General features: G+C 35.2%; 1 protein-coding gene across 1 annotated transcript in view; it reads left to right on the forward strand.

Moving 5' to 3' along the window:
- The window catches only part of PRKD1 (protein kinase D1), a 353,210-nt gene that overhangs the window by 263,936 nt on the left and 68,093 nt on the right, over positions 1-21,181 (forward strand). The window contains exons 3-4 of the mRNA XM_030803432.1: positions 4,193-4,324; positions 6,509-6,669. Of these exons, the coding sequence (XP_030659292.1) occupies positions 4,193-4,324; positions 6,509-6,669 (293 nt within the window). The remainder of the gene's footprint in view (positions 1-4,192; positions 4,325-6,508; positions 6,670-21,181) is intronic.

Raw genomic sequence — 21,181 nt, forward strand, 5'->3', positions numbered from 1 at the left:
CAAAATACTCTTCAACCTTCAGGATTCTGTACAATTCCTCTCTTGGATGAAGCGTTCCCTGACAGACCTAGACAGACTTAGCCACCCTTTGTCTTCTGTTCCATCCCTGCATTTAGTATTATAAATATACATGGGTCTGTCATCCTCATTTTGACTTTGAACTCTCAACTACAGATACTGTTCCTTAGTCCTTTTTTTATTTTCAACATATACTATATTACCTAGGAAGTTCTAGATATATTAATAACACATAAACTATGTTAGGTTGAAATTATTAGGACTGCTTTATTTACATAAGCTCATTTAAAGGCATAAAAATGCCTTATTTTTAAAGGCTTGCTTTTAGCATTATGATTACTAAGTAAAAATTACAGAAGTGTATTGGGGCCTCAATGAAAAGAACTTTCTAATAATTTGAGATATTCACAAATGCAATAAACTGATTGTGAGTAGTGATCATTCCACCAATAATGTGTGTTTATGGGTGAATGAAAGGAAGTTTAAAGAAGATGCTGGTTTTTGTTTTGTTTTGTTTTTGTTTTTTGTTTTTTGAGACAGTCTCACTCTGTTGTCCAGGCTGGAGTGCAATGGTGCGATCTCGATTCATTGCAAACTCTGGCTCCCAGGTTCAAACGATTCTTCTGCCTCAGCCTCCTAAGTAGCTAGGATTACAGGTGCATGCCACCATGCCCGGCTAGTTTTTGTATTCTTAGTAGAGATGGGGTCTTACCGTGTTGGCCAGGCTGGTCTCAAACTCCTGACCTCAGGTGATCCACCTGCCTTGGCCTCCCAAAGTGTTGGGATCCCAGGCGTGAGCCACTATGCCCAGCCAATATTGTTTTGTTTTTGTTTTTAATCTACAGAATACCTTAAAAATAGCAAGTATGTGATTTTGTGTAGGAGTGGTATCCAGAAACTATTTTCAATATTCTAGACACTAAAGGAGAAAAAAATGCCCACAGCAAAGCTTCACAGCTTTCAGAAACTTCAAAATGTTTTGCTTTGGGACAAACTAATCAATTCAACGTGGTGACATGTTATCATGTGGACACAAAGCTCCAGTTGGCTTTTAGCTCACCTATGCATCATTACCATTGACTTTTGTAAAAGTTGAAAAACCAATGACTTTTCCTTAATTTGTTTGGAAAGGAGGATTTCTAAACATGGAGCTCATGCAAAAAGCATACTAAAAGCATTTTTGATCTTGAGAACTGGATTAATTTTTTTCTATACTTTATTTCATGGCTTCTTATTTTCCCAACATTGTTATAAGATAATAATGCATGTTACAAGGGGTTGTGTGTTATACGTATTTAATTGCACTCTCTAAAAAATAATTTTCAGTGATACATAAAATAAAGGGGCAGCTTATAATCCATAGTGTTTAAATAGTCAAAGAAATATAAGTTGACTAATAGTGGCTGAGAGAGTTTATATGGTTCTGGTGTCAGGACTGCCTCAGTTCAGATTCTGTATTACCTAGTGTAGCTCCTTAATTTCTGAGTATCAGTTTTCTCATCTGTAAAATGGGGGTAGGCATAATAACTACCTCATAGATTGCTTAAGCATTTCCTCTCATTATATCAGTCCCTACTTGTCATAGCCAGAAAGAGTTTATGCTTCTCCCATTGCCAAAATTACCAGTTTTTTTAAAAAAGTACTGAAAATCTTAGAAGATCTGACATTATTTTATTTTATTATGCAAATAATTTTGACCTCCAGAGATTATTTTGCTTCAGAAGCCTTATTTCTTCTGTACTGCTAACCAAACAGTTTACTCCATTTGTGCAACAATTTATAATGAACCATAAAAGAACTGATTATCTTAGGGTTTTTGGCTCAATTACCTGTTTCAAATGCTCAATGACTAAGAAAAGCATGTCATTTTCTCTTCTCTTGCACACTGGAGTATAACAATAGGCTGTGAATAGAGCAAATCAAAGAGACACAAATACCAGTATAAGGGGCCTATTGTGTTTAGTTTGTTGCCCTGTCATATGGTTTTAATTTAGGTTGGCTGATTGATTATGACAGACTAACAGATAGCCCATTGTTCCTCTCTTGGAATCTCTAGACACTTTAATATTCCTATTCTTATCTGACCATTTTGATTCCTAAACTTAAATGAAATGGAATTACAGCATTCACTTTGTTTTCCCGTGCTAAGTGATTATCTCTGAAGTGCAATTTTGTGATTAGGCGAGATGGCATGCATACACTCAACTAATGCTGATTTCCCCCAGGGTGCAGAACAGGTAAATTCATAATGAATAGATGTTGTGCTTTGATTTCAAATGGATGTAAAAGCTCACCACACTTCGTAGTTTTATTTTACAAATGTATTTAATTATTCTAAAATTAACAGGAGAATATTAAAATTGAACTTTAGAAATATGGCATTTAAACATAAGTCAAGGGTGCTAACTGCTTATGAATGTTAATCCTCTTCAAAAAATGAAAAAAAAAAGAACAAATTTACCTAGCATAAATTGGGGGAGTATCACTGAAAATCTTTAGTTTAATTATTTATATTCCTTCTGATTAATTCCAAAAATTTCTGAATCCAGCTTGGTATTTGTATTGTCAAATTCTAATGTGGCTTATTTTGAATACTAAAGTAATTATTCAACTAATCGTTGTCATAGTATTGTCATAGTTGTTTGGTCTGGAGGGGTGATTTTGGGGCTGAGGGGAGAAGCTAGAAGTTTAGAATTGACATAAAGTTTTCTCTTTAATTATTTTCTTTGATATTTTAAAAATGCATTTTCTACATGAGTATGAGAGACCAATTTTAAAGAGAATTTAGCATTCTCCCAATTGGACACATTTTGACCAAACCACCAAAGTAGATGATTGGTACCCAAACCACACTTTTTTTCTGATCTGCTTGGAGTAAGCATTGGCAATTATATTGTGGATCTTGAAGTGGGAAATGTGATATGCAATTTCTTAAACTTATTTGAATTGAGGAGGAAAGGAAAGGAAGGCAGAAGACAAGGAATATATTGAAGGCCTCAGTTTTCCCCAAAATTCTCTTAAAATAAAATTTTACAAAGTTAAGTTCATATGGTTCTGTTCTTACATTAATGGAAGTTTAAATTTTAAGGGACTGGAGAAGTCATCATCAGACAGACTGTCTCTTTTTAGGTATGAGAAACTGAGGCTCGTGCTTATTGAGATGTCACTCCAGTAAAGGTCAGCCTTCCCCCAGGTCTTCTGACTGCCAGGTGCTATACTGTGCTATATTGTGCAGACTCAACCTCAGGCTTACTGTGTGCACATAGGTCTGGAAAGATCCACCACTTTCCATTAGCACGTTGAGAAAACAGCTAATCTTTCCGCTGTCTACACCTTTCTATTTCTTGATTTCAGCAACAACAAAAAAAGCACAAACCACTTTTATGGTATAATAAAAATATCATATGGAAAGATGTAATTAAAATGGATTTTAATATCCTGCATGAGTACCGTACAGAATAAGCAACAGTAAGCAACACCAAAAAGTTCCCTACAACATGAATATGGTTGATTAAGGTGTATTTCTCAGAATGGACTGCAATTCACCAGTGTATGTATTAAATCCCTCTCTTTGGCATGTTGGTGAAGTGGCTGCTTGGTTGTTGTTCAGTCATGATTTAAATGCTTAGTTATTTATACATTGCCCAAGAGTTCAAACAGCTCTATCCCTATATAAGGAAGCCACTCATATTTTATATCTATCTTTCAATTGGACCCTGTAATGTACTTCTTCATGGTCAAACTCAAGTATACTATTTTTCAGATCTGTCTGAATTAAATTCATCAACTTTTCTTTTCATTAATATTTTTGAATACCTTTCTCATTCATTTAAGTAAGAGAAAAAGTAAAATATTTTTCAAGTATCATCAGGTGTTTGTAAATCAGATTTACTTATACTTTCATTCATGCTTTCTGCTATTTTTTTGGCTGTTTTTAAAGTGGTCTGAAACTTGGTCAAGCAGGAGAAGAGAGATGGTTGCTGTGGCACCAACTATAAAACTATGGCTGGGAGTAATGTCTAATGGCTGAAAGTGCAAGCTGTGTTGCATCTTATCTTCCCTAACTTTGGCTAGGGAGTTATATCCGTACTGGCATATTTATTATCTTGCATACTTTTTATTTACAGATCAGAGTACCTATTCAACTTATTTTTCAACATCACTATTTTTACAGCTTCCGCCACCTTTGAAGACTTTCAGATTCGTCCCCACGCCCTTTTTGTTCATTCATACAGAGCTCCAGCTTTCTGTGATCACTGTGGAGAAATGCTGTGGGGGCTGGTGCGTCAAGGTCTTAAATGTGAAGGTAAGTTATTTTCTTCCCATGCAAGTTAAATGTGTGCTGTTCTCCTATGTTTATCGCAGCAGAATTCACAATTGCAAAGATATGTAAAAGCTAAGTTCCCATCAACCAATGAGTGGATAAAGAAAACGTGGTATATATATATACATTTTCTTCATCCACTCGTTGGTTGAGAAAATATGGGTTTTTTTGTGTGTGTACATACATAGATCTATCTATATATACACCTATATACATAAGTCTATGTATATATGCACCTATGTACATAGATCTATGTATATATACACATATATACATATACACACATATATACAAACATGTATATACATTGGTGTGTGTGCGTGTATACACTCCACATTCTCTTTATCCACTCATTGGTTGATGGGCACTTAGGTTGATTCCATACCTTTGCAATTGTGAATACAATTCACAATATGCATTATATATATACACCATGAAATACTACTCAACCATGAAAAAGAACAAAATAATGTCTTTTACAGCAACTTGGATAGAACTGGAGGCCATTATCCTAACTGAAGTAACTCAGGAACAAAAAGCCAAATACCACATGTTCTCATTTATAAGTGGAAGCTAAGCTGTGGGTACACAGGGGCATACACAGTGGTGTAATAGACATTGGAGAATCAGAAGCAGGAGGTTCAGAGGTGGCTGAGGGATGAAAAACTATCTATTGTGTACAATGAACATAAACCATTTGGGTGACAGCTACACTAAAAGCCCAGACTTTACCACTATATAATTCATTCATGTACTGAAAACCACGTGTACACCTAAAGCTAATGAAATAGTAAAAAATAAAAAATAATGCATGATGGAGCTATCTGCTTATGTTGTGCCCTCTACAATAGTGTAGCAGTATCTCCCTCAGAAGTATCTTCCAGGCATTTAGGGGATACACGGATTCTCTTCTGTTCATTTCTTTAAGTTTCCTGTCTTGAACAAAGTCGGTCTGACCTGGGAACCCTTATTCTCACATCTTTTCTCCCTTATTGTGTGGACATGTTTCACCCCTATATGGTGCTCGATATTTTATCAGCTGACTAAAAATAAAATTTGCCTAGTAAGTAAGTCAGAAATTGGAATAGTGGACATTGAATACACGTTTGTTGAAATGAGCAGAGATTCAGGAAATTAAACCATCTAAGTTCACTCAGCTGTTGAGTCGTGAGCTGGAACATGTACCTGCATTTCTGCACCAACAACATAATTTTATCATAATGTGGAAAGAACACTTTGAACTGCACAATTCAAGGTGCTAAGACACTATGATATAATCTTTAAAACATGTGCAATTGTACTCTATTCTCTTTGGATTGGGAGGGCAGGGATAGAGCTCTTTGAATTTTGACAAATATAACTGAGCATTTATTATGCAACCTACAAATAAGCTATCTGCAATTTTTGAATTTCTGTCTGTGAAGAGGGAAGCTAGCAGACAATAATCTGGAAGAAACTCTGCCTAAAATGTAGTTTTATGAAAATTTGTCTGTCCGGACTGCTGTGTGACACATGGAGAGATTCTAAGTAATGGCCTCCAGCTACGTGGGGAATATGAATATTAAAAATATTGAAAAGAAACTAACACTTGCCTAGGTGGGAAATCTGTTTCCAATTATTGATCACCTACCATGTGGAAACGAGCATGTAAGGTACTTCATGTATCTTCTTAGTAATTCTACAAGGTACTTATTACTTCCATTTTGGAGACGAGAAAACTGAGGTGAAACTTTGTTCAAGGCCATGTAGACAAGCAAGTTATGAGGCCCAGATTCAAATTAGTGTTGTCTAAAACTTGTGATGTGCTGTGATTAAATCCTTTATGTGTCCACTCACATTTGAACTTATAGCAGCTAAAAGTGGCTCAGATAATCTAATTTGAGTTAATTTCTATATCCCTTAAAGCGTAAGTCTGTTATATCACAGAACATTTTTAAAAATGATAACTAGCATAGTTCCTGAGCTTGTGCAATAAGATCAGAATTCAAAACCCATTAACAAATTGGAAAAAAAAATCAGAGAATGTTCAAAAGAAAATTTGAATTTCCAAATACTCTCAAGGAAAATGGAAGCTGTACTATTTTTTAAATTTCTACTTTACACTAATATTGGAATCACTTTTTAATTTATGGTTCAACAAAAATAATTTTTATTTTCCCTTTCCAGGATGTGGTCTGAATTACCATAAGAGATGTGCATTTAAAATACCCAACAATTGCAGCGGTGTGAGGCGGAGAAGGCTCTCAAATGTTTCCCTCACTGGGGTCAGCACCATCCGCACATCATCTGCTGAACTCTCTACCAGTGCCCCTGATGAGCCCCTTCTGGTACGGCCTCCTGTTTACCCATTTCCCCATTTACATGAGAAATCTGTGGGATGATGTGATAGCAATGTCAATCCAAGACAGGGCACTAGGAGGGAGAAGGCAGCCAGGGTGTTAATGACAGTGTTTCTTCAGGGCTTGTGCTGTAGATTGGTCAGTGCCTCATCAAATATCCAGCAGTTTTGAGTTTGCTTTTATCTCTGAGCTTAGTGAAATGATAAACTATGTGAGGTTTTATCATGGTCACAGGGCCAGAGCAGCACGAACTAATGTGTTAATGTTGCAAAACATAACTTGTCAAAATTTGGAAACCAGAGAGATACAAAATGTTCTCTGAAGATTATTAGAGGAATTTGTGGCATGGATGAATATTTATTTTGGGAGGAAACTTGAAATTTGCTCTTGTGAAACCATGAAAGTCTTTATTGCTTGGCATACTGGCATACATGCCAGCTTATTGTCAAAAACTGATTGACAAGTCCTGTGAGAAAAATAGGACTTAACACTTTAAATATTTCCATTAGCTCTAGAATATATATATATATATGGAAGAATATTAACCATATCCATAAGATATATATATTTATATATAATATATATTATATGTGTTATATTATATATTATATAATATATTATATATTTATATATGTTATATAATATAAATATATAATATAAATATATATTTAAATATTATTATTAATATTAAATAAATATATAATATAAATATATATTTAAATATTATATATTTAAATATATATAATATATATAAATAAATTTATATATATTTTCTATACATTTATATATAACACATAAATATATATATATATCTTATGGATATGGTTAATATTCTTCCTTAAGAAAGTTAAATTTGGATTTTCCAAACATTCGAAACAAAATAAAAATTGTGGTAATTATGTGAATTATTTAAAATAAAAACACATTCTGAAATAGGCTAATAGTTTGAGGATTTAAATTACCCATATTTACCCCCTCTATCTCCCAATGGATATTACAAAGATGCTTTATAATCCTGTTACTGTAAAAATCAATTAGAGAGAAAAAAATTTTGAAAATACTGAAACATTTAGGTCGAATAGATCCCTCTTGGAGTGGAGAGTGCTAATAAATTCTGAAGACATGTATAAGAAGTTGTATAAATTAGTTGTTTGGAAAATATTTTATTGTGATCATGATCTTTATATCACCAAAAGTTTTTTACAGTGTAAACCAGGAGTATAAAAGAAATGAATTATTTTAATAATTAGGAAAATCCCATACTCTTTTATAAGGCTCTCTTTTAGGGGTTTCTTGTGTTTTCAGTACATCATTAAGTGAACCTAGTTGGAGAAGGCAGGTACTAAATTTCACCAATAACTAGAAGAACATATTATAACTTCATACCTATTCAGAATGTGTATCATGATCATATATTATTCCATAAAATTCTATTCATTGAAATTATTATATTCTTACTGATAAGTGCTTAAGTCAAAGTCTGTGTTTTAAAATAATCCTGTCATCTTCTCAGCTCAGAAGTTCTTTGAGTTTGAATTTTTTCAATTAGTGATTTTACAAGTTACAGCAGTTACTCTTGCTTTTAAGCATAGCTGCTGAGAGTCATGATGTTTATAAGACAGACATTTAAAAATAAGTTTAAGAAACAACATTGTAAATTATGCATATATGTATATAAATGTATGGTTTCTATATAAATCTAATTTAGCTTATGTAAGTATAATTTAACACAGATTTTTGTGTGGTTTTTTTTTTTTTTTTTGAGACAGAGTCTCGCTCTGTGCCCAGGCTGGAGTGCAGTGGCGCAATCTCGGCTCACTGCAAGCTCCGCTTCCCGGGTTCAAGCCATTCTCCTGCCTCAGCCTCTCCGAGTAGCTGGGACTACAGGCGCCCGCCACCACGGCCGCCTAATTTTTTGTATTTTTAGTAGAGACAGGGTTTCACCGGGGTCTCGATCTCCAAACCTCGTGATCCGCCCGCCTCGGCCTCCCAAAGTACTGGGATTACAAGCGTGAGCCACCGCGCCCGGCCAGATTTTTGTGTTTTTAAACCAACGTATTTTATTGTTTTATGTAACCAAATTAAATAACTGCTAAATTATTTGAATTATTTGATACGTTACATAAAATGTTGAAATTAAATGGTGAATTCAAATTTTTTTGTAAAATGCTTAAAATCTATTTTATAAATACACATTTTTAAAATTAGACTTTAACCATGTCTGTCAAGAATGCTTGTAAAATTATGATCAAATCAGATATTTATTAAGTGAGAAAATATTGGAGCCACAAGATACTTTTTAAAGCTACTGGGATGGGAGTCATAAGCTTTCATAACCTTGTATAAAATGCCTTCAGGTAAACTTTAAATGAGAAATGCCTTTGGAAGTAATGTTTGTGACACTATTTGACACGCTCGTTCTCAGAATCATGTTTTAAACACAGCAAAGCCCTTTGTGTCCTTATGGGGTGCCTACTTGTCTTTGTTTTTCTCCAGTCCCTGAGAAAGTAGGAAACATTGGCCCATCTTGAGGAGGACACATATTTCCCCGTTGCCTTTGTTCCCTTTCATGTCTTCGCTCCTTCGTACGGGAACAAAAGCACCCTGCTTGACCAAGGCACACGGGGAGTACCATGCCTATATCCCTTTTCAACCCAGTAACACCAATAACTATAGTTTAAAAGTTATAGTGGGTGCCTAATAAGAGGTGATATTATAGCAATAATAGTAAAACCTCTGGGTTCTATATACATTAAAGAATAATTTCCATTTCCAAAACGAATGATGGCCTGACCCTTGTAAAGACAGCATTGCTCATTAATGCCACTAGACCATTCAATTTGCAAGTCTGCCATGGTAAGTATATTTTCTCTCAAATATAAGAAAGTTATATTTTCCATAAATGATTGCCTATTTTGACTATAAAGTTTCTTTTTCAGATACAGATTACGACATTGGTAATTCTGTTTGTTTATCCATTTGGGCACAGAAATTCAATCTCAGATTTCTCTAATGTTAAGATAGAGAAAATATTATAATAGCATAGATCACATGACAAACTTCAACTGTCATCAACTTTGGCAGTAAACTATCCATTATGCTATCCATAAAACAGTCCATCTTTAAAAAATTCCAAAATGTGGTCAATTTATAACAGTTCTGTGGGCATGGATTTTTTTTGGTAAACTATCATCAGTATTAGAAGGAAACAAGAAAAACTCAGCATATCCTTAAGTGGAACACATTAATACACTATATCATTATCTATAAGTATATTTATCAAATTATGTCAATTTTATGGACTTTTGGGCAACTGTAGAAGAAGTTAGTATTAAATGATTCTATTATTTCTGTATGCTTTACTCATCTTTTTATTTTATTTACGTGTGTTCTTGTGGTATTTGGGAAAAGCCAAAGCCAATTGAACCCACACCAGGCAAGAGTTAGTCTTAGGCAAAAAGTTATTATAATATAATAATCTGTTCTAGAACGTCTGTTCCTAGGTATAAAGGAAAACTTTAATCAGATAAACTCTCTCATGAGGGACAATGATAAAAGCTGAATAAAATACAACATAACAAAACACTATTTGAAGGCACCCAAGAGCAGCCAAAGCAATTGGATTTGAGTGACCAATCACAGAGAGGTCAGTACACAGGGCAGCCTCCTACAATGAAGAAGTATCCAGCCCAAAATGTCAGTAGTGCTGAGGTTGAGCACCCCTGATGTAGAACAAACCAGAGAATTGCCAAACATATTATAAAGGCGCAGTAAAGGCAAGGTAGTATTATACAAAGTTAAGTATAAACTATTAAGGCAGTGTGCTATTACACAAAGACAGAAAAATTAACCGATGAAATAGAGTCCAGAAACCATGTGCATACACAGACCAACTGACTTGTGACAAGGGAAAAACTGCTGTGAGAAAAGAATGGTCTTCTCAACAAACATTTCTGTGACCAATTGGATATCTATATGGCAAAGAAGAATCTTGACCCTATCTTATACCATACACGAAATCAATTGTAGGTAGATTGGAAGCTTCTAGGAGGTAACACAGAAAGTATATCTACAAGAACTTCGAGTAGGAGAAGCTTTTTTAAACAGGATTTAAATCACTGATGACAAAGGAAAAAGATTGATAAATTGGGCATCATTAAAACTAAGAAATTATTTTAATCAAAATATGTTATTAAGAGAATAGAAAAGTGAGTGGGAGAAGACATTTTCAATACAATATATCATATAAAAACTCATATTCAGAGCACATAAAGAACATTTACAAAAAAGTTAGAAGACAGACAACATTATTTAAAATATAGCAATATACTTAACCAGCACATTACAAGATAGACAATAAACATGAAAATGTGCTTAACATCATTAGTTATCAAGGACTGTAAAGTTAAGTCTGTAATGACCTATGTCTACATCAGAATGTCTGACATTGAAAGAACACCTGTTAATAACAAGTACTGGGGAAGACACTGAGCAACTAAACTTACATACACTACTACTGGGACTATATACTGGCCCAAACAACTTTGGAAAACTTGTTGTCCATTATCTTGTAAAGGTAAACACATGCATATGGTGTGACTCATCAGTTCTACTTCCAGGTATATATCCAATAGAAATATATAGAGTCATGCACGGAAGGATATATTATGTTTTTGACATCTTTATGCATAATAGCTGAAAATTAGAAACCAGTAGTGGTGTAGTCATACAATGGATTGTATGAATGATACAGCCATGGAATTAATGAACTATTGATTCACTCGGCAACATTCTTGAATGTCACAAAATGATATTTAAAGAAATAAGTCAGACAAAGGGTATGTACTTAAGAATCCAGTATATGAAATTCAAATCAAGCAAAACCAATTTATGGCAAGATACTTCAAAATAAAACTAAGGTGGGATGTCAACTAGGAAGGAGCAGAAGTGAGCTTTCTAGGATGCTGGCAATATTATATATCTTGATCTGGGTAGAGGTTACATGGGTTTATGCACATGCAAAACTTCATCAAGCTATACACCTAGAATGTTGTTTACTTTATTCCGTATTAATTGTACCTCAGTAAAAATGTTTTAAAATGATAACAGCAATGGATCTCCACATAGCAAGTTATAAAGTCATTGAGATTCTTCAACACAGGTCATGTGAGAAAAGAATGAAATGTTATGTCATAATAATTAATACATTATGTTATGAGATTCCTATCAGTCAATTAAAAGAAAATGGAGCTATAAAATTTACATTATTCAATAATTGGAAATAAATTCTTTGGGTGCTAAATTAAAAGTAATATGCCACATCATTCTGGGATACATTCTAGTATTTATTTGCATAATAAACATTGTCACCTACAGTAGTTTCATCACAGATACAAAACTGTAATTATATGATCTTCCTTTAAGGGAAAAACCAAACAAAAACAAAAACAAAACTGTGGTATAATTTACAACCAACTAGCAATGAAACAGGGCACTCTCTTTTCCTTGGTGATTTGTAGACATTTCTGGTGATTCTAACTTGATAACAAGATGAAAAGATAGAGCTGTCTCTGTGTTTCTCAAAGATTTTCTTAAAAATAATGGCCCCATAAAATATTCTGAAAAAAAAAATTGGTCAAATAAGATTAGAAAATGCTTCTTGATTCATCCAAATATTGGACATCCTAGGAGTCATTATGCATAATTAAGGGCCTAAGAAGTCTGACAATGGTGAAATTAGTGTTCTTAAATCCACTCTAACATGGAACCCTTTTCTCATAAAACGCATTAATATTGTGTGGGAAGTACATGCACTTTGGGAAACAATAACTTAGAGGAATGAGTAAATGAATGCACGTTGCATAGACCAGCTTCAAATATGAGCTGAACAGCATGCAGCTGAAGTTGAATTGTGATGACAGCCCAGAAAAAAGAGATTCAGGGCTACTAACTGGGGGAAAAACATACACTTTGGATATCAGATATATAGATGGCAAGGATAATACTTTACTTTGGAAATTGAGAAATTGATTTCCTCTCCCAAAGAGCTAACTTTGCCATTTCTGCATGCAAATGTGCCCTAAGAGTACCTGCAAACAAAGTTATAATTTTTCCCTGAAACTCATGTTTGGTTCTTTTCAAATGAGTGGTTGTTGCCCTTGAGCTCTGCACATGCTTTATGTCAATCCAGAAATGTGGCAGGTGTTTTTTTTGTTGTTGTTTTTGTTTTTTTTGTTTTTGAGATGGAATCTTGCTCTGTCACACAGACTGGAGTGCAGTGGCGCAATCTTGGCTCACTGCAAGCTCCACCTTCTGGGTTCACGCCATTCTCCTGCCTCAGCAACCCGAGTAGCTGGGACTACTGGCGCCCGCCACCACGCCCGGCTAATTTTTTGTATTTTTTAATAGAGACGGGGTTTCACCGTGTTAGCCAGGATGGTCTCGATCTCCTGACCTCGTGATCCCCCTGCCTCGGCCTCCCAAAGTGCTGGGATTACAGCCATGAGCCACTGCGCCCGGCCTGTAGCAGGTAATACTGGATAACCAATCAGTCTTGGTAGAACCTCAGTCTAAATGCTCATGACTTTCCAAAGTTTCTGACAAAATGGGTTAGCTGTAGATTGCAAATGAGGACTGAGTATTCAAAAAAAAAAAAAAAACAGATACTAGGATTTTTCTCAATGTGGGGTCTTTTATTCAACACTGCAAAAAAATCACATTTCAAAGCTCAGTCATGCATTTTTGTTAAGAAAAGGAGTGAACTATGTTGTAGTTTTGATTTGGTTTCTAGTTATCAGATAGAGCTGCCCCCAAAAAGCTTGAGAGAACAGAGATGAAAAAGAACATATTCAATATAAATTACCACTTAAGTGTTATCTACTTAATTAAGCTCTGTCATATTTTTCATTGATATTACCTCTTGTCTTTTAAAAAATCATTAAGAGTAACCTTACTGCTTTTGAATTATATTTCAACCTTGAACGGAATCAGATAGAAAATAATGATATGCAACAAAGATTCTAAAATGAGCAAAGAATACACTGCAGGCATATTTTTCTCCTTAAAACTCTAACCCGCTATTGGACTTTCTAGGTTTGGAAACCACTGACTGCTACTGATTATTCATCAGCTTATTCTTGCTTGCAAGCAAATAACAACTTTGTATCATTTGATTACTTTGATGACCTTTTTCTTTCTTTTCCCATTGAGAATATGAATTATTGTGAAGAAAATCTAATCTTTCACTTAAAGGTCAAAAACGCTTCATTTTGACTATAATTTATTTTCAATGAGGTGAAAGAACCATCGTTCATCACTGAGACCATGACAAGTAGAGTTTTTTTTTTTAATATCTACCAACTCACAACTATTTTTGCAATTTTTACTTAGTGTCTATAGTTCCATTTAAATATGAAATGTAGTTTCCAACTCAGATATCTCTATAGTTATAAAGACTGTTTAGTATAACATTCTGCTTTTTTTTTTAAAAGCATGCCTATGTGAAACATTATTGAGTAATGTGCTTTGCTTCCATCCAATAACGTTGTTTTCCTGTCTTTTTCTCCTTTGATTCTGCACCTTTGCCTGCTTTTTGCTCTTACAACTTCATGTTTCAGTCTCCTGTGAGTCCTGGCTTTGAGGTAGGTACTAATGCTACCTGGCACTAGAAATTTGCTTCACTATCTTTTTCAAACCAGCATGTTACGCTGACATCAGACAATTGTCTGTATTGACTTTATGAGAATAATCAGGTCAGAGTTTGGCTCAAAATTCAACACATTGACCCACAGAAAGCCCTCAGGTTCTCCTTGCTTTTGTCCTGTTATGTTTAACTTTTCACAGTCCCAATAAGCCAAAGAGCAATGAAGTCATTAGGGTAATATAATTAGGTTTTTCAGGTCAAATTTTGCCCTGTGATTGCTTGATTTCATAACATTGGTGTTTTTGGTTTTCTTAAATGAAACTGAGCAGACACGTTGAGAATAAAGAAGAATACATCAGCCCTCACTTATGCGATGCTATGTTAAATGAATCTCATGCACATTGGAACTATGTCCTGATCCCGGGTACCACAGAGGCATGCAAAGTGAGGACACCATCCCAGTATACTGCCTAAAGATGGCCGTAACTGCTCGTTTACAGTTCCTGAACTTACCTTTTCTTTTTTTCATATATATATATATTTTATTATACTTCAAGTTCTAGGGTACATGTGCCATGTTGAAGTGCTGCACCCATGAACTTACCTTTTCAATAAAGGATCTTTCCATCCTTTTGTGTTATCACAATCTATTAATTATTTTTTAAAAATGGTATACAAATGGAAATGTCAGTCTCTCAATCTAGACAGAAATTATATATGGAAAAGACACAAATTTCCTTCAAAAAAGGTTTTAGTTAAGCCCTCCTCCAAAATTGGCCTTTTTTCTATCTTAAGCAATGAATGATGTGAACGTGGAGGAAAAGTATTTAAGTCAAGTATTAGAGCATACAACAGTGCTCTTCTTGTGATGGTTTGTTTTGGTCAGTTGACTTGTGAATGTTTACTGTCTTTTATTTCTGTACTTTGGTCAATTGAGAGTTGACATACTGTTATTTTCCCTTGTGGGACTATAAATTTCAAATATTATTATTAGTATCCATTCTAAGATGGTCTTGTTAAGGTAACTCTAACAAAGGAAGCTAATGAAAACACAACCAGAACATGTTCTGGGTTAATTAAGATGGATGAGTCAAGATTTCTGATTCATAAGCTACAGGATGAAGACATCTGCTTCAATAATAGTAAATTCCTATTTTTGGAAAATCATTCTTATTCAAAAAGTGTCCTACTTAGAATAAGTCCAGTGTGAAAGCTAGGTGAGTGTAATTTTTTATAGTCTTGTAAATTTGGTTTGTAATTTAAAATGCCTTCTAGACATAATTTTAAATGTGAATTAGTATCTTTCCTTTCAAATAATCCTTTGGGCATGAAGCCAAAGAAGGACGGGAAACATTTTTCACTTCCTTCTCCCACATTGCAGTCGGGAACAGATTGCATAAAGGAGGACTGAAGAGTAGTCTGATTTTCTGTGCAAGTTGTACAAATTAAAAGCAACCAGGCCTTCACAGGCTAGCTCCTGATGGAAGTAAGATGTGTTTTCAGCATGAGCTATTTTTCTTGAACTTTGTTTACGTCTAGTTTGTCAAAAAGATAACAGACTTTTCTCTTTATAAATGTCTTGGAAGAAACTGATGCATAAAATTCGACCAAAATTTCTTCAGAGAAATGTTTTAGTGGCAGTTGTGCAAGTAGCAGAATGGTTATAGGAACCTGGCCATTGCTCCATGTTCAGCATGTCCTGGTCAGTTTACACTTTTATCTCTGTAACCCTGAAGTGCACAAGTATGCAAAAATAGATAAATTATCTGCCTTCATGGAGCTTGCATAGGTGAACCATATACCAACATGTAAATAGAGTATATGTCTTTGTATAAGCTTCCTGGTATTATATTACAATGAAATATATTGATTTATGTAACCAATCTCTCCTCCTGTTTCCATTTTAAATTTGAAATAATGCAAAAAATAATTATCTCTGTGTATTTTTTGCATATTTGTAAAAGCACTAGTAAATTCTGAATTATTATTTATTTGGCCAAGCACAGTGGCTCACATCTGTAATACTAGCACTTTAGGAGGCTGAGACAGGCAGATCACTTGAGGCCAGGAGTTCAAGACCAGCCTGGTCAACATGGTGAAACCCTGCCTCTACTAAAAACATACAAAAATTAGCCAGGCATGGTGGCACGCACCTGTAATCCCAGCTACTCAGGAAGCTGAGGCATGAGAATTGCTTGAACCCAGGAGGCAGAGATTGCATTGAGCCAAGATCATGCCACTGCACTCCAGTCTGGGTGACAGAATGAGACTCTGTCTCAAAAAAAATAATAAAAATAAAAATTATTTACTGAGTGAGTTAGTAGATAACATTATTAGAATCCAAATAGGTTATACTGCTTTTTTTAAAAAAAAAATAGTTATTCAAAAGTGTAAAAGTTTACATTTTTAACTCTACTGAAAATAGTGTATGAGAGTTTCCATTTCCTTGTACTCTTCCCAACAACAGGTGTTGTCAATATTTTAAAAGGCTTTTCCTCCCTGCTAATTTGAAATATATATATATATAAAATCTGTGCCTAACTATGTATTTCTTTATTGGAGAGAATAAAGGCTTTTCATATATTAATTGGCCATTTGTATTTCAGCTATAGTGAATTGCCTTTCTCTTTTTCCATTGAGTTGCTTATTGGTTGCTTATAGTCTTTATGTATTATGACTGTTATCCTCTATTAATCCGTGATCTGTAGGTTTTTTATATCTTTTCCCATATTGATTTTTTTAACATGGAGAAGACATATTTTCATTCATTCTCTTACCGTATAGTGACTTAACCATAAAGAGACATGTTGAAAATAAATCAACATGGCCAGATTAAAGATAATATTTTTATCAAGCAATTGAGGAGAATGATCTTTTCTTGAGGTAAGAGAACTGAAGTCAAGGTAGAAAATGAAGCAGAATTTAAGATATTGGATGACGTGTGTGACCATAGGATATAATTGATGACACAGCATTTTTTACACTACGGAATTTTTACAAAAAATTAAATAACTTTACTAAAGTTATCTTAAATGTTAAGTGACTTTAAGGAGGTATCTACTAATTTAGCTTTGAAGTTAAGAGGCTCTACAGAGAACTTATTTTTTCTTGGAATTAAATGCTTCTAGCCTAATCTTTTTGGTTATTCTTAACATTCAGGCCACCTTACAGAAATTATTAGGAAATGAATCGCTCATTCTAAAAGCTTTCTCTGCATTTGACCATTTTATATCCTTTAATTTTATGAAATTTGGACAATATTCAGTTTAACTTTTTATGTGAGGTTGCATATTTTCTAAATAACAATTGGCCATAAACTGCTGTTATTTTCATACAGGTTTACTGACTCACATGTAATGAAGACACGGATTGTACTAAAATGAGCGCTAGGCTGCATAAGTTCATAGAAAATCTCCCCTCAAAAATGATTCATTTGGTTACTGTTTTCATTTATTTAAAAAATGAAAACAAGAGAATACCAGCATTGTATTTTCTATCTATAATTAGATATGATCCTGATACATTTTATAATAGTCAAAGTAGTTTCTTTTCAAATAAGCAAATAATGGACAAAAAGCTATTTCTTAACTATGATGATATTTACTGCCCAGATGAACATTTTCCAGAATATTTTTCAATGTAGCAAAAGTCTATTTAGAAGTAGAGACTTAAGTCTTGTGTTCTGGAATTCCAGGAATCCTGGTGATTTCTCTGGAATAAAAAGTCATTTTTCCATTTAAATATGCATCATGACACCCATGTAGTACATTTGCCAGAAATTGCAAGTTTTCCTTTGATGATTGTATAAACTAGTTTTTCAAATTCAAACCTGGGCAGTGTGTACTTTCAGTGAGGAAAGATGTCCAAAAATTTTTTAACCAGAACTTCCCTGCTTCCTGAGACTATGTGCAGTAGTGAGTTTCTGGGGAAAGTGTCCTGCAGTAAAATTAATAAGATTGTGAGGCCTGCTTTGAGTTACTGTTACCTGATTTCCTTCCACAAGTCTGGCTTATCATATATGTCCATTCTTAATTCATGCTCTGAACAAAACCTTGCAGATATGTGATTGTAAAATGTGAATACTACTGGAGAGTTCTTCATGAACCCTACTGGGAGGGCGTGGCATCATATACTAATTGCCCCACACTTACTAATATATAGGTCTTAAAAACAGTAGGATTTTTAGTAACAGCTCTGAAGGTCGCGTGCAACTCTCAGGCAAGGTACCGTGACCTCCATAGCACTCCTGACAGGACACAAAACAGAGCCTTCCACTGTTAGGAATTACAGGCATTTACTTGTGGGCATCTGTGTCCATCTAATGTTCTAGGCTGGGACAGATTTAAGTTTCTTCTCCCTTAATTACTGACTGCTCATAACTGCTGAACTGCTACCTGAGTAATATGAAAAAAAGGGCCAGGCACCGTGGTTCACGCCTATAATCCCAACAGTTTGGGACGCCAAGGCGGGTGGATCACCTGAGGTCAGGAGTTCGAGACCAGCCTGGCCAACATGGTGAAACCCCATCTCTACTAAAAACACAAAAAATTAGCTGGGCATGGTGGTGCATGCCTGTAATCCCAGCTAGTTGGAAGGCTGAGGCAGGAGTATCGCTTGAACCTGGGAGGTGGAGGTTGCAGTGAGCAGAGATCACAGCCATTGCACTCTAGCCTGTACTCCCATCTCAAAAATACATACATAAATAAAATAATAAAAAATATGAAAAAAAGGTTACTTATGTTCACTTCAACAGTTTATGTGTCCTCATGAATGTGCCTACCCAGGAAAAAAAAAAAAAGATCTGTATAGAAGAAATAATAATGAGAAGGAGAGAGGAGAGTGGAAGATTGGAATTGGTACTATAAATCAGACTTCTAGAAACTAGAGAAAATTCAGCCTCTGAAATATTTCTGTCTTTTCACAAATATTTAGATACATTATTTTACTCAACCCCTTAGACATAGTATTCTGATCCTTGATTTAATCTAATCAGATGAATTCCTTCTTGCCTTCTCAAAAAGAGTGACGATGTTGCCATTTTAATAATAAATATAGTGAAATGTAAGATGAGACAATGTCAGGGAGTTACAAACAAATATGCCCCTTTCTCTAAATAGTCCAGTTTTTAGTGGTATCTATTTTTGTGTAGCCATGCACTGAAAATATCACTTGAGTGATATAATTTCATTGAGTGAGTGCTTTTCTGTATTTTTAAAACCCAAAGCTCTTTTGGGGGTGTGGGATAGATAGAGGAAAAAAGTCTTTTTTTAATTTTTTTTATTTATTATTATTATTATTATTATACTTTAAGTTTTAAGATACATGTGTCCCTTTTGTCTCTTTCTCTTTTGTAATTAAGTTGCGTTAAAATCTAGTCTTTGGTCTTACCATGTTGTTTCAGAAGCACGTGAGCATGTACACACAGACACACACAGCGCTACCTGTTTGACATTGAGTGTTATGGGCTAGGATTCTATAATGTACCATTGAAGTAGAAAAATTAAAGAATCGATTGTCCTTATGAAATAGAAAAAATAATAAAAAGTTTAGCTGTAATAGGCATTGGTGAACCCCTTGAAGTAAAAGTTAGAAAAGAATATTAACTGCCTTTCTGTAGAAACTGTAATACACCTTATCTGTTTCCCACATATATTGTAAGGTCTCTAAGTTTCTGTTTTGCTTCTTGCTGTGCAGCTGCAAGGTCACAAAATAGATAAGCATAAGTTACAGGACATGTTTTTCCCAAGATGTAAGCCGAATCTCAAGAATGTTACCTAATGATTAACTGCTTTTGTTCTTGCTTCTGTAAGCCTGATTCCTGCATCACGTAGTTCCTGCCAAAAACTGCTTAAAAGGCAACTGCTTTCTTTGTCTACTGCTCAGTCTTTCAGGATGCGTGTCCACTAAGCCAGTGTACACCTTAACTAAACTCTCCTGCACCCCTGTTCAGTCTCTCTGGCCCCTTAATTCGCTGCAACATTTCTGGTGCCGAAACCCGGGACTGGAGATGGCAGATTTCTGTTTCCTTTGCCTGTGGGACTGAGGCCCCAGGACAGAGGAGACCTGGGAACCTTGGCGCCAATGGGAGAGCTTCAGCCCAGAAGGGGATAGGCCCTCCCATGTCCCGGTGCCCTTCCAGACAGTGCAACGGAACCAGTAAAGGGGATTCCTGGACGGTATCAGAAGCAGTGTGCAGACATCTGAACCGCAGTAAGGTTTGGACCCTGAGGCAGGACCCATCCCTAAGGACAGAAGGGAAGCCTGATCACCTCCAGGGGAGTGACAACTAATCTGACCCAGAGGGGCTGGGGACAACAAGAGTGGCTCATTGATTTGAATGAAACTCACACGCCAACAGAGACAGGACACAAGAGTGGCTCGCTAAGTCAGTTAGGAAAAGAAAAGCTGGGGGTGGCGAGAGTGGCTTACCACCCCAACTAGGAAACTGGAGGTGGTGAGAGTGGCTCGATACCCCAACCAGGAAAGGAAGCTGGAAGCAGGGAAGTGTGTCAGTGTGTGTGATAAAGATGGTTCCAGAAGGAACCAACATGAGGAGTGACATGTAGAAGGCTACAGGTCTCTTAGTAGAGGCCGTATGCGCTGAGCAAAGTGTTAGACCAACCAGGTCTGATCGGTCTAAAAAGAAAGGAAAAGTGAATGTGCTGTGTCATTATTGGGAGGAAATGGGAGGAAAATCGTCAAAACCCACTCCATTGGAATGTATATTAAAAAACTTTAAAAAAGGCTTTACGGGAAATTGAAAAGTCAAGTTAACCCCTTCAAATGCTGAAAACCCTGTATGAATTAAAATAACCCTCTTTTAATGTCGAATGGCTAGCCAAAGGCGCTATAAATAAA

This window comes from Nomascus leucogenys, chromosome 22a, assembly GCF_006542625.1.
Source record: "Nomascus leucogenys isolate Asia chromosome 22a, Asia_NLE_v1, whole genome shotgun sequence".
Lineage (NCBI taxonomy): Eukaryota > Metazoa > Chordata > Mammalia > Primates > Hylobatidae > Nomascus > Nomascus leucogenys.